We start from the raw sequence: 14,021 nt of genomic DNA on the forward strand, positions 1-14,021 counted from the left end.
CTCTATATTTTCAGGAGGATTGTTTACGTCTCTTTGTGGAGTTAATTTATAACTACGTACACGGTACTTTCCCATGGCCTCGGGGGTCGCAGAGAAGTCATGTGACGGTGCTGTGTCAACGTTTAGGCTTAGGAGCGGAGTGGATCTGCACTTGGCATAATAAAAAGGCGCCGTCTATCATGAAACTTTATGTGTTGGTAGTTACTGTAACTTATTTTAGGTAGAACTTTTGTTCCAACACAAAAGGCAAATGTTCTCACTTCTCAGAGCTTGTCACCAGTCACACAAATTTTAACTTTAAACAAACAGTATTTACCACCGTTACCTCTACTTTAACCTCGCTATCGTCGTCCTTTGTACAATGGATGACTCTGCCGTGGCCTGCATACACACCCCAGTCAGAGTAACCTGCCCTGTGAAACTGCAGCAGGTCTCCCTCTTTACACCTGGACAAAGCATCTCGATTGCCACTGCGGAACAGAAGATTTCGTATATTTCCTGCAATCCCATCCATCATGCATGTAACACGAAGTCAGTTCAGGTCTGTTACAGTTACATATATACATGAAGTAAGTATCGGTAACAAACTATTGTTCTGGGACGGTGCTTTCCAAGAAGCCCCGTCTGTTCTCTGATTGGTCGAGCTTGCGACATTTTCCGGCGAGACCACATCAGCTAGGGAGATGCTCTTCTATCGATATTTTGTCTTTCTGTCTTTATGATGATGTGGTTTCATTAACGCTATTTGCACGCAGTAGATAATGTAATTTTAAGTGTAAATTTACTTCAAATGTTTACTTAGTACTTCAGCATGGTAGGTTGCCTGTTAAAGAATCCTAAAAGCGACAGGACCTTTATTTGTACAAATCATAATAAGTAGCGTATTAGAACAAACATGTTTGTACTTTTTTGGTCCTACAATGGTTGGACATTGGTCAACCCCTTCGCTACCCATGTCACACGAACCCGGTCATCAAAATTCGTTATTCAGTGAATTTCCCCTTCAGTACCAAGGAAAGACACTAGAAGGGCCAAAATCTAATCATTTCCAGTTTTCTTGTTTCCTCTATTCATAACTCATAACTCACATCAAAGCACATCAAAGCTTCATGTCTTACCGACGTAAAAGTGGGGACCCCCATCGGTTAAAGTAATCATTGCAGGTTTGAACACCACTGCAATCATACGTTTGTTTAGAGACTATATAATGCACATAATATTTCCCTTTGATTGAGTCTTTCGCGTCTTGCACAAGATGATCCTGTCAATAGTGGAAAAATTTGCTCTTTATTGATAGGACCATCCTCGAACGAAAAGTTGCTGGCTCCTCATTGCGTTTTACGACAGGTATGTTTTGCGGCAGTGATAATGTTGAGCAATGCGCATGCGCGGACCGGTTGACGACATGTCACGATCATGTGGATTTGACTCACAAAAAGTGACAACTTCTCCGGGTATTTATGTACATTTCGTCATCATGGAGTGATTTTAACACTTTTCATCGGAAACTGCAGATTTAGAAGGTAAGCAGCTTCGTCTCGGTACCTTTTATATGCCCACAGATATCAAAGGGTTGCTTTATTTTTAATGTTTTAGCGACGATCTTCCGAAATTTTTTTATTTTGTCACCCCCATTTTGATTTGTGACAGCACAGAAGTATGGTTCTATGAATGTACTGATTTTATTTGTTTAGACTTTGCTATGATATGATAATATGTATCAGATGATAGCTTATCAGTGTTCAAATGCGGCCAAAATTATTGTGTACAAGACATCATGTATGTAACATTAGTTGTTTACACAACAAGAAATTCAATGTATGTTAGAGTATGATGTCTATGATATGTGTCACATACTTCTCGTAGTAGAAGTATCTATGTATCCATCTACAAGAATATCAGATGTCAAAAGAAAGGGCTCATTAGGCTGTCTATAATTGGGAGGAAAAAGGCTTCCAACACCCAATATCTGCTTGGAGATTTTTAGTGGTGTCACCCGAGCTGTATTAAAGTGTTACAAGCCGTCTGGTTGGTTGACATGAAAAGTAACTGTATACTGATTAATGTAAGTTTGCTTGTGTTAACTTAACATACATACAATAGCTGAGGCTGAGCTCATGTGTGTGCGTGTGTGTCTGTATGTGCGTGAGTGTGTGTGTGTGTGTGTATGTATGTGTGCATCACAGTGTGTGTGTGCTAGTTTGTGTTTGTGTGTGTCTGTATATGTGTGTGTGTCTGTATGTGTGTGTGTGTGTGTATGTGTGTGTGTGTGTGTATTATGTGTGTGTGTGTGTATGTCTGTGCATGTGTGTGTTTGCCTGTGTGTGTGTGAGTGTGTCTGTATGTGTGTGTGTATGCGTGTGCATGACTGTTTTTATTAATTATATGTGCGTGTGTATGTCACTGCATAAATATGTGTGTATGCACATATTACATGTGTGTGTATTGTAAATGTATGTTTGTTAGTGTAACGTTGTTTGTGTATGTGTGCACAAGCAATACTTATTTGAATCAAAGGCAGCCGACAATGCAGTCATTTCCGGACATGGATCCTTTTGGACCGTGTGAAAGTGGATTGTTTTACATTGACTGTTTTTATTGTTTTCTTACTACGTGCATAGCTGCATGTCAGGCCTTTTGATATAAGAATTAAACCTAACAATGTATGCAGCCGCAGGATTCAAAATACGTTGCATAATTGTAAAGAAACAATTTTTACCTAACCCTTTAGAAAATAAAAACATTTGTTGTTTCGAAGTGGAAGATTTAACATGCAAATCTGGTTATTCAGTCCTGTATCGAAGTGTATCTGTACATTTAACCCTCCAAAACCTTCTCAGGTTTTCATACAACATTCTAGCACAGCGGATACGCGGGTTAAAAGCCGTGGACTCGAATAACAACACTGACGTAGTTAGCGGAAACATAAACCTTTCGTCATTCTAAGTGCCCCGACTGTTTGCACAAGTAAACACTGCGGCCATATCACACCACTTACCCTCATTCAACCTCCATTTCTTTATCAGACATTCAGTAATTTAGCTCATTAGCTACACAAAGGCTGAATATTTCCAATTTTAGACGTAGTTATGTAATTGTGGGGTTCGAAATGTGAAGGTAGCTCCACAATGTGTTCTGACGGTGGAGCATGTTTGTGTGTGAGGAGGGAAGGCTGAGCCTTTGTCTATGGGTTTGTCCTGGCGGGTAAATGATCCAGATAGTCCACAATAGCCTGACGTCATCACGCTGGGAAGGACACCAGCAACCCTGACCAGCTGGGTCATTAATCAGAGCGCGTTCATGCGGACAGGTGGGCTCGCTTGTCGACGGTTTTCTGCCCGTTCCCAGACTCCGTTTGTAAAAGTCACTCGGAGTAGAGACAGAAGCACAGAACAGTCTTAGGCTGCTACTAGAGCCAGAGCAGAGGTTGAATCTTGGTAGGTGTGTGCTAGTACTAGAAATAACAATATTAGGCTACTTTTTAGCATTATAATTGAGTTCAATATTATGTTGTTATTTACTCAAGTGCATACAGCTTACAAGTGGAGACAGAAGCACAGAACAGTACTAGTCTTAGGCTACAGGGAAAGATTGAATATTGGTTAAGGTGTGGGCTAGAAATTACGATATTAGTTCTTAGCATTATTGAGTTCAATAACCAGCTGGGTCATTAATCAGGTCTAAACCCGCATGTTCATGCGGACAGGTGGGCTCGCTTGTCGCTGGTTTTCTGCCCGTTCCCAGCGTATGTTTGTATTCGCACGTAGAGTGTATTCGGAGTAAGAGACAGAAGCACAGAACAGTCTTAGGCTGCTGCTAGAGCGAGAGGTTGAATCTTGGTAGGTGTATGCTAGTAACGATATTGATAGTAGGCAGTGATATTAGGTTAGTTTGTAGCATTGTAATCGAGTTCAATATTGTTGTTATTTACTAAGTTTTTGTATACAACTTACAAGTGGAGACAGAAGCACATAACAGTCTTAGGCTGCGGCTACAGCGAGAGGTTGAATCTTGGTAGGTGTGTGTTAGTACTCAGTAATGATATTAGGTTAGTTCAATACGAAAATTGTTACATATTGCTTTTGTTATATTACTCATAAAAGAACTTTCACCTAGTGTAAGACTTAACCAATTTTTTTTGTTTTTTATTTACTTCATGGTTCACCACAAAGGCTCATGAGAGCCACTCAGAATGTTTTGGGTTACTGTACAGCCAGTGAGGACAGATGTTTGTTGACCTTAGACTTGAAAAGTTTATGGTCATACTCATAGGGGAAACAATCACGTGGTAGCTTGTTCCATGGTGTAAGAGGTGGTGAATGGAGGAAGAATGGGTGATTTGCTTCAGTGGAAGTGGCAGGGCGTGTCGTTGCTGAGAATGTTCGAAGTAGGGGCAGTAGCGAGTAAAGTTTCGCAGAGCATTTACCATGGAAATAGCGGCAAAATTTTGTTTGTTTGTATGTTGCTACAGGAGACCCTACCAGTAGCTAAGACGTTACTCTAAGGATGGTCCTGAACAAAGGAGACATGGACGGCACATCTAACGGTGCTCCTAACGGAGATGAGATGGAGACAGAGGAGGAGTTAGGTCCTGATGCTGAGGAGGAGGTTCAGGAGGAGCTCCCCACAGCTCTACATGTGGTCAATGTACCTGATGAACTGTTCGGGGATCTGACTGTTAGGGTAAGGACAATACTCTTTGTACTTTGATAAGTATTATAGAATTATACTGTTAATGCACTTTGTCTTCACTGTGTCTTCCTGCATGTTTGTTCTAACTTACCAGGGCTTGAAATTCATTTTGAGAATAGGTGCACAAAAAATCTTTTGGGTGAACCACATGAAATAAGTGTAGTATGTCATCAAAAACTAATTGTTTCATTTCTAAAGAAAAGTACTACTGTAACAACAATTATTCTATTTTTTTATTATTTTAGATGTTATAAGAATATGCTGTATACTACAGTACTACTATACATTTAACATCTTTAGATATACATGTACCTACAAAAATGCACCCACAGAAGAAAGTTGGGTGCACAGCTCCAAATTTGGATGCACCTGTCGAAGGTTCACATGCACCCCTTATTTCAAGCCCTGCTTATGTATCCTCGTGTCCCTTGTGAGACATGAGACGTGCCTTTCTCTCTCCATCTGTGTCTGTCCTGTCCCACAGTCTGTGCTAATCACTGGGACAGTCAGATTTACATGTACAACATGGAAGGGATTAATATTAGCGCATCCTCTGAAGTCACGCCCCTAATTATCATTGATTATCATTAACCAAATCTGGTCTTGTTATTTGCAAATTGCAATTAGCCCTTGAACAGGAATTAGTAATAAACTTATTAATTACAGTCCATATCATGATTCCAGTTCATGTCCCACACCAGTTCATGTCCCACATGACCATGTATATTCATTAGGGACATATCGTTAAGCTAATGAGCATGATGACCTGATTATATTCTTGGTCCCAATTCTGGGTGCAACTGACTGAACATTTGCTAGTACCGGTAATCAAATATGGTTTTAGATTTTAAATTATCAATTCTATTCTAGTAGGAATCTTTCTAAGTTAACTGTAAAACAAGAACACATGTATACAAACCTTTGCAGAAAGATGTGTTTTTCTTTTGCGTTAAATGGATAGTGAGTGTGAGTGAGTGAGTGATTTCTACTATAGATTATTGGCCCAGTAAAATTGAAGCCAGTTACATGTACTGTTACTACTGTATGTAGCAAATATGTGCTATGTTTTAACTAAAGCCTAAAGGTAAGTAATTTATATCGTTGCTAAATAAATCTCATGATCAGACATTTTAAGGTGAAAATACAGCAAGCAGACATTATAAGATTAGGCAAAAGGAAGGGAATATAACTTGAGCCTAACTAATTTGTTTCCCCTTTACAAAGTCAAACATTTAGCTAGCTCCACTAAAATGAGAGCAGTCTACTGTAATGTCCGGAAAGGTTGCCAAAGTTAATGCCACCATTGAAAGCATGGACACATTACATTTCAATTACTCTGAGTCATTACAATATCTGTATTCCCCTCACTCCAAATACTCATCTACATTTATTGTTTGAGCATTACACAGTCAAAAGCTATCCACTGATTTTGAATCATTTATTAATTTTACCATCGTTTTAAAAAGAAATGGTGACGTTTGTCAGAAAATAGCTGACCAGGGAAATTTCAGTTACTTTCATTACAATATCTGTATTCTCCACCTCACTCCAAACTACATTCATCTTTCATGCATTCAACAGTCAAAAGCCATCCATGGCTTTTGAATCATTTACCATCGTTTTAAAAAAGAAATGGTGACGTTTGTCAGAGAAAACCTGAAAACATTCAATTACTCAGTCATTATAGATTGAAATGTCTGTATTTCCCACCTCACTCTACATTCACCTTTCACAGTCAAAAGCCATCCACGGCTTTTGAATCATCAGCGTCATTTTAAAAAGAATCAATCGTGATGTTTGTCTGAGAAAACCCGTCCAGGGATATTTTAATTACTAAGTCATTACAAATTACAACCTCTGTATTTCCCACCTCACTCTACACTCATCATTTTACAGTCAAAAGCCATCCACAGCTTTTGAATCATTACCATCGTTTTAAAAAGAAATGGTGACGTTTGTCAGAAAAAACGTGACCTCTCCTGAAATTCCCGGTGACGCAGATTCTCGCTTATCTCTGAAGCGATCCTGAACGCCCAATTACACCAGCAGTTAGTCACAATGCCTCTGTGTAGGCCGAGGGAAAAAATGTGGTGTTTCCTGTTTCAGTCCTGGAAAAAATATAGGGTTGGTAGGTTGGGATTATCCTTTTTTTTCTCTATAGTACTGTGATTGAACTTAATTCTGCCTAAATGGTTTTACAGTCATTCAGAGCTATCAGCAGCAGCAGCTGCTCTTTTCCCAACCCAGCGTCACTCTGACGTATTTATTTTTTCATTTCCCCTGTAGAACGCGTTTGAGGGCCTCTTCATGGCCACTGAACCAGAGAAATGACTTGGTTCTGCCTAAATGGTTTCACAGCAGTCATTCAGTTGAATCAGTGCTGTCAGCAGAGTGCTCTTTTCGCAACCCCACGTCACTCTGACATATTTTCATCTCATTTCCCCCCATAGAATGCGTTTGAGGGTCTGTTCATGTAGCCTCCACAGCCTGCCAAAACTTCAAGGGTTTTGGGGGTAGTCAGGGTCTTTGGGAACATAGCCGGCCTGGTTGAACTAGCCCAGTTTTTTTAGAACTGGGCTAACCAGAAAACAGCCGAAGACCACCAAACCCCCAGTTCTATCAGCCTGCTACGGAGGATACTGTTCATGGCCATTGAACCAGAGAAATGACTTGGTTTAGCCCAACTGGTTCAAATTATAAATGACTGCTCTTTTCCCAGCCCCGCGTCACTCTGACGTATTTTCATCTCTTTTCCCTCCGCAGAACGCATTTGAGGGCCTGTTCATGGCCTACAGTCACCGGGCGAGCTTCTCGTACCTTAAGAGCTTTCGGCGGGCGCGGGTTTACTTCCCGACGGCGGACGAAGCGGCGAGAGCGAGAGTGGAGCTGCACCACAAGGACTTCATGGAGAAGGAACTCAAGGTGTACTTTGTGCAGGTGAGATTAGACAGTGCTATATCTAAAAATGTAAACGTTATAGGCTCTTATACGCTATAGGACATGTTTGCCTGTGTGGATGGTGTTCAGCACCAGGGACAGGTATGTTTGCCTATGTGTGGATGGTGTTCAGCACCAAGGACAGGTGTGTTTGCCTGTATGTGAATGTTGTTCAGCACCAAGGACAGGTATGTTTGCCTGTGTGTGGATGGTGTTCAGCACCAAGGACAGGAATGTCAACCTGTGTGTGGATGTTGTTCAGCACTAAGGACAGGCATGTTTGCCTGTGTGTGGATGGTGTTCAGCACCAAGGACAGGCATGTTTGCCTGTGTGTGGATGGTGTTCAGCACCAAGGACAGGAATGTCAACCTGTGTGTGGATGTTGTTCAGCACCAAGGACAGGTGTGTTTGCCTGTGTGTGGATAGTATTCAGTATTTTTCTATGATACATGTACCACTATTTATAGAAATCTAATTTGGAGCACGTCAGTACATGTACATGTAAATGTAAATGAAAAGGTTTAGTGTTGAGAGCTTGTAATCCAAGGTTAGGACTGGATGGGGTTTATCTGGGAAACCATCAGTCAGAGATTTAACCTCCAATTTCCTGTGGTGCTGATGAAGGGAGGATGGGAGGGAGAAGGTCATGTTCTGGGGACTGTTCATGTACTGTCTGGAGGGAGGTAGTATGTGCAGGGGATTGTTCATGTACTGTCTGAGGGGAGGTAGTATGTGCAGGGGATTGTTCATGTACTGTCTGAGGGGAGGTAGTATGTACAGGGGACTGTTCATGTACTTTCTGAGGGGAGGTAGTATGTGCAGGGGACTGTTCATGTACTGTCTGAGGGGAGGTAGTATGTGCAGGGGACTGTTCATGTATTGTCTTTAAGTTAGAGAAGGGACAATGCTGGGATGGGATCTGTTCATGTACTGTACAATGTATGTGAAGAGGGACTGTTCCACTTCCACCCCAGGCTAGGCATGTCTAACAGTAACCATGTGTGTTTAGAGTTAAAATTTTAGATCCAACACAAAAAGGGGACTGTTCATATACTGTCTAGGGGAGGGAGAGTGCAGGAGAGAGTGTGAGCGACTGAGTGTCTGGTCGAATGCTCTAGGTTTTAGAACTTTTTGTGTGGGATTTTAAGTTTTAACTCTAAACATGTAACTGCCAACACAGATTATTATTATTATGACTGGTTTATTTATTTCACACAAATACAAATACAATACCATAGCAATCCTTCGGCTGAATTGTGGTTATTGTTTACATTTAAACAATATAAAATCAGCTATAACGATTCAATACAACAATGTTAAACAATATAAAATCAGCTATAACGATTCAATACAACCATGACTTACACAATGAACATGTCAACTATCATTTAGTAACTTTACAATGAAAGGTAAAGTACTGTTCTTAAATCTCGATGTTCTGCAGCTAAATTGACTGATTTGATTTTTGGACCTGAGTTCTCTGCCATGTACAATTGCACGTGTAGGCGGTAACCAACTGGAGAAAGTAGGGGATCTTGATAAAGACACAGATGAACTACCATGATAGAGATAAACCATGTGTTTTTATTCCCCAGATGGACCCCCCCAGCAGAGACCCGCACCTGCGCCCCCCTACCCCAGAGAAGCAGTTCCTTATCTCCCCCCCTGCCTCCCCGCCCGTCGACTGGGAGCCAATCACAGAGCAGCATCACGTGAACTATGACCTCCTCTCAGCGCTGGCCCAGCTCTCACCAGGTCAGGCCCCACCTAGAAAATTTGTACATTTTTGCTATTTTTATTTTTTTGTTTACTGAAGGAAAACATTGTTTTTGCTATGTTTCCTCTTCTTCCTCTTCTTCTCCAAACAAATAAGGTCAATGACCTAAGCCAGATGTCTGTCACCATGGTAACTAGACTAGGTGTTGGGTTACATCATTTTGCAATTTTTTAGCAGGAGTGATTTAGACCATGTATATGAATGTGTTTGAGTAAGAATTAACAGAACAGACCAGATGCGAAGGCAAACATTATGCATTTCCAAGACATGGCAAAGTTTCATGTGTATCTCATTACCTGTTTGTCTCTAACCTTTATCTACCATGGTGTTTTTTCCCAGGTGAGCCACATGAGTTGATACCAGCAGAAGGTGACAAGCCGAGTATCGTGATCCACGTGTGTGAGGATACGCCCGAGCAGAGAGCCATGGGGCTGGAGAAGCCGCGGATCGTCCAGACCAGGAGACCTGACATCCCCGACATCCCAGACTCATGAGTCACCACATAGGCCACGCCAATTTAATTTGTTGGGTTTCAGATTCATTTTTTTCTGATTTCCAAAAAAAAAAAGATTCTGGTTCTGAATCAACTCAAATATGCTCATATTTTACCCCCAATAGTTGAGGAATGTCCTTTTCTTCCTAGCTAATACAGTTTTTCCATCTATCAATGCAGTGGTTTGATTAAAAGTTCAAAATTCATTGTTAAAAAATTAACCTAGCCTTTTGTGTTGACTTCATGGCTCCTATCGTAGCATTTTGGGCTATAACAGAATGCCTAGACCTGTTTTTATCTTCTTTTTTTTTCGACCTGTCGCTTCATATTTTTTCTGAAAAAATCTGTGAACCAACAAATTAAATTGGTGTGGCCTACCAGAGAAAAAAACTCAATAGACAAGAGGACAGGAGAGGGTTTACCAGAGCCTGGTAAAGCAGGGAAAACGTGCAAAGTACATGCTTCTTGTACCCCCTATGACAGCCTCTCCTGCTAAACCTGTGCCAGAAATCCTGTGGAAAGGCAGTGTAAAATTTCTCGCTCGCTGGACACAAAAAAGCTGCTCGCAGCAGAAGTGGTATAAGAACATAACAGTGTACGTAACAGGCATGCGTGTGAACGTACGCTTCAACACTGTAGAACTGTAGGTTAGAAAATACACCTTGTTAACCTTTAGCGCACTGAAGCAGCCATTTGGCTGCTGTTGGTTACTTGGTTAGGCAGCAGGGAGAAGGTTAACCAATGGTTTACTAACCTAAAACCAAACTTAATTTACGGCACGTACAGAACAGGCTACAATGCCGCTACATGTGTACTTATGATACGTCCAAAGCTTCAACACTGGCCTTAGAAACTGTAGTTTAGAAAATACAACTGTGTGGATGTTCTCCACCCAAGCTAGTCACTGATGCTGCTTATTTATTAGATTGAAAGTCCATCTGTGTTGGTAGAAGTCGTCACGAAACAAGTTTGTACTGTGTTTTCCAACACAAATTCTGTATCTGTATAGCCAGTATAACCGCCCTTCGGCGTAACACACCAGCTTCTGTATCTGTATAGCCGGTATAACCGCCCTTCGGTGTAGCACACCAGCTTCTGTATCTGTATAGCCGGTATAACCGCCCTTCGACATAACACACCAGCTTTTGTATCTGTATAGCCGGTATAACCGCCCTTCGGCGTAACACAACAGCTTCTGTATCTGTAAAGCCGGTATAACAGCCCTTCGGCGTAACACACCAGCTTCTGTATCTGTATAGCCGGTATAACCGCCCTTCGGCGTAACACACCAGCTTCTCTATCTGTATAGCCAGTATAACCGCCCTTCGGCATAGCACACCAGCCTCTGTATCTGTATAGCCAGTATAACTGCCCTTCGGCATAACACACCAGCCTAAGACTTACCCAATTTTTGAACTGTTACAAAGAATAACAGACCAAGTTCTTCTGCAAGATTGTGTGTGTGCATATTTATGTACTGTATATCTGTATATACCATCAGGTTGTGTATTAAACACATGATAGGAGATCGGGTGGTGTTCCTGTAAGTCATAGTATTGTAGAGTCAGAAAAAGAACTGTCAGGAAAGTGAATTTTGGATGAAAGGAATGAGTAGTGAGTAGTTACTGATGTTGAACTGAGTCCTGAATGAAATATAGAACTACTGTGCTTAGCCTCTGACAGGCCTTACTGAGGAGGTATTTTATAGCCTGGTTACCAAACCCATTATAGGTCCCGAGTCCTACATCCTCTCCGCAAATATGCAGAGAGGATGTAGGACTCAGGAGCTATGATAGGTTTAGTAACCAGGCTAGTATTTTTATGGGTAGAACATTTGTAACATTTTGCCTCTAAGCTTTTAGTGAACTGCACGGGCAAGCGGTACCCTGGCAACTATGTAACTAAATTTGACTATATGTCAGCCCATGTTGTCAGTCTAGTGAATACAAGTCTGTAGTGGTATAGATTGTGAATGGAGGGGGGGGGGCATATTTTAATGATTACCGGTATGATATTCTTTAAGCATGGATTGTGAATACTAGTAACATGTACATGTACAGTTTGTACATGTATGTTGCAAATATGTCAAAATTGCCAGTTTCTCAGGAATGAGCAGTTGAAATATGTTTATCAAAACGGAAATGGTCTCCTTATTGTATGAAATGCACTGCATTCACTTCTGTGTGGGTATATATAAATATATATATAGAAGTTACACGTAGGTTATGTATATGAAATAGCAGCAGCAAAATACACGTGGAAAAGCTGACGGATAGATAACACTATACTCTATAGTGGAGTTGACAAAGGCATGTTCATGTGCAAAACTGTATTAAATCTTGCACGGTTTTATGACTGAGCCAAATGCTTTTTGTGAACCACAGGTTATCTTGAATGTTACTTGTAGTTTGCTTTACTGTACGTGCAATAACTGTACATGTTTTCTTCTTTTTTTTTAATTACGACATCAGCATACAGTAAGCTTGTAAACTGTGCTTTCAAAAGACCATGATTGCGTTTGTGTACTGATCTCGCCATGATGCTTTGAACATTAGGACATAAGACCAATAGGTGTTAACACAAAAGTCTCATCTTTTCAAAACACATTTTTTACAGACTTGCCATTTTGTTAACCAAATCGATGCGTGCGTATTGGGCATATCTTTTTACTTTGAAGAAAAAAATGATTGCGTTTTCAAACACTTCAAAATGTAGCGCTGATTGCCTTGCTTAGCTTTCATCCCTTAGTTTTTAAGTTTCATAGACTAGTTAGTAATAAATATGCATTGCTTCGGTGCTGGTCGTTACGATCAATCAAACATTATTGCACAACAGTTGTAGCAGTTTATGTAGTAAAACTGTTTGTAGTCGCTGCGTGGGCGTCAGTAAGGTGTGAAGGACTCGCGTCAGTCGACAAACGCCGTGCCTGGTGCAGGACGTGTTTTTGCTGTGCAGAAACCAGACAAGTGGCATCATGTCGGGAGAGGAGAAACACCCCAAGACTGGCGACACCGGAGGTAAGATACAGATTTTCTCTTAATTTGTGTCAATCTGTCTTTTTCTCCTGTGTACTTCTGAGCGACCAAATGTTTCACAGATAGCTCTGTGATTTCCATTGAGACTTGATTATTATTTAGTACGTTTATTTAGTACGTATTTTTATTTGTGGGTGAAAAACGTGTTAATTAAATAAGACGTGTTAATTGTGTTAAATGTTTTTTTGTACAGTAGTTTATTTTTTAGGACATATTACCAATATAGTTACGTTTGTTTCTGTGTCTTAAGAGTCTAGCCTGGTATCCAGTCTTACGTGATTGAGGGTATTGGGGTGTTCGGGCAGGTTGTGTCTTCGGGGGCTCTAATAGCTTCCCCCGCCCAGTGCAACAGACCGTCCCGGTAGGAGTGTTACGCTAATAAGAGACAGTACGCTTGGGGATTTTGTTTCCCCCCAACACGTGGAGGACTAGTCAATCTCTCGGGAAACCTATGTTGGGCGGGCGGGACAGAGCTCTTGCGACCCCGACCACGATCAGACTGGATACCAGGCTATTAAGAGTCGTGAGAAAACCAGGCAGGGGTCGGAAGATGGGGTCGGCCAAATTGGCTCATACTCTGTATGTGTGATGGGTATGTGGAAATATGAAGAGCCATATGATAAGAAATCGTTGTACCTGCTCCGGAGACGTACATGTATACATCGCGTTGGGTATACTTGAGTCGTCCTATGCAAATGCTCGAGAAAACCGGACAGAGATCGGAAGATGGGGGTCGGCAAAATTCGCTCACACTTTGTGTGATAGGTGTGTGTAACTATGAACCGCCATATGAAATTGTTCTACCTGTTCCAGAGACGTACACGTATATACATCGCGTTTGGTATACTAGTACTCGCGGCGCCGTATGCAAATGGCCTCCAATCAGTCTGGTCTCGCTGCTCGGGTGTGGCCTGTGGTGGAAAATTACAAAATAAGCATTATTACAATTTACTAAATGTAAGCATCATTGCAAGTTATCTGAAAGGTAGATTTCAAAATTGTCATCAGTTGACCTGCATGAAAAAATATTTAAAGAAAACACAACAAATCAATGGTTTGCGGGTTTATGCACTCTGTCCAATTAAT

General features: G+C 41.2%; 2 protein-coding genes across 4 annotated transcripts in view; one reads left to right on the forward strand and one right to left on the reverse strand.

The window, feature by feature from the left end:
* The window catches only part of LOC109469882, a 7,218-nt gene extending 6,646 nt beyond the window's left edge, over window positions 1-572 (reverse strand). The window contains exon 1 of the mRNA XM_019768639.1: window positions 326-572. Within this exon, the coding sequence (XP_019624198.1) occupies window positions 326-517 (192 nt within the window). The 5' untranslated portion in view covers window positions 518-572. The remainder of the gene's footprint in view (window positions 1-325) is intronic.
* An 814-nt stretch (window positions 573-1,386) lies between these two features.
* On the forward strand, window positions 1,387-9,927 carry LOC109469895 (calcipressin-2-like). 3 transcript variants are annotated; one of them, XM_019768651.1, is made up of 5 exons: window positions 1,387-1,523; window positions 4,472-4,683; window positions 7,456-7,629; window positions 9,226-9,385; window positions 9,747-9,927. In XM_019768651.1, exons 2-5 carry the CDS (start codon window positions 4,507-4,509, stop codon window positions 9,899-9,901), a joined length of 666 nt encoding a protein of 221 aa, XP_019624210.1. In that variant the 5' UTR covers window positions 1,387-1,523; window positions 4,472-4,506; the 3' UTR covers window positions 9,902-9,927. The 3 variants fall into 3 exon arrangements, with proteins under 3 accessions (XP_019624210.1, XP_019624211.1, XP_019624212.1); XM_019768652.1 differs by lacking the exon at window positions 1,387-1,523 and adding an exon at window positions 3,298-3,437; XM_019768653.1 differs by lacking the exon at window positions 1,387-1,523 and adding an exon at window positions 3,579-3,601.
* Window positions 9,928-14,021: the final 4,094 nt, after the last annotated feature.

This window comes from Branchiostoma belcheri, unplaced genomic scaffold (assembly GCF_001625305.1).
Source record: "Branchiostoma belcheri isolate BF01 breed outbred unplaced genomic scaffold, Haploidv18h27 scaffold210, whole genome shotgun sequence".
Classification (NCBI taxonomy): Eukaryota; Metazoa; Chordata; class Leptocardii; order Amphioxiformes; family Branchiostomatidae; genus Branchiostoma; species Branchiostoma belcheri.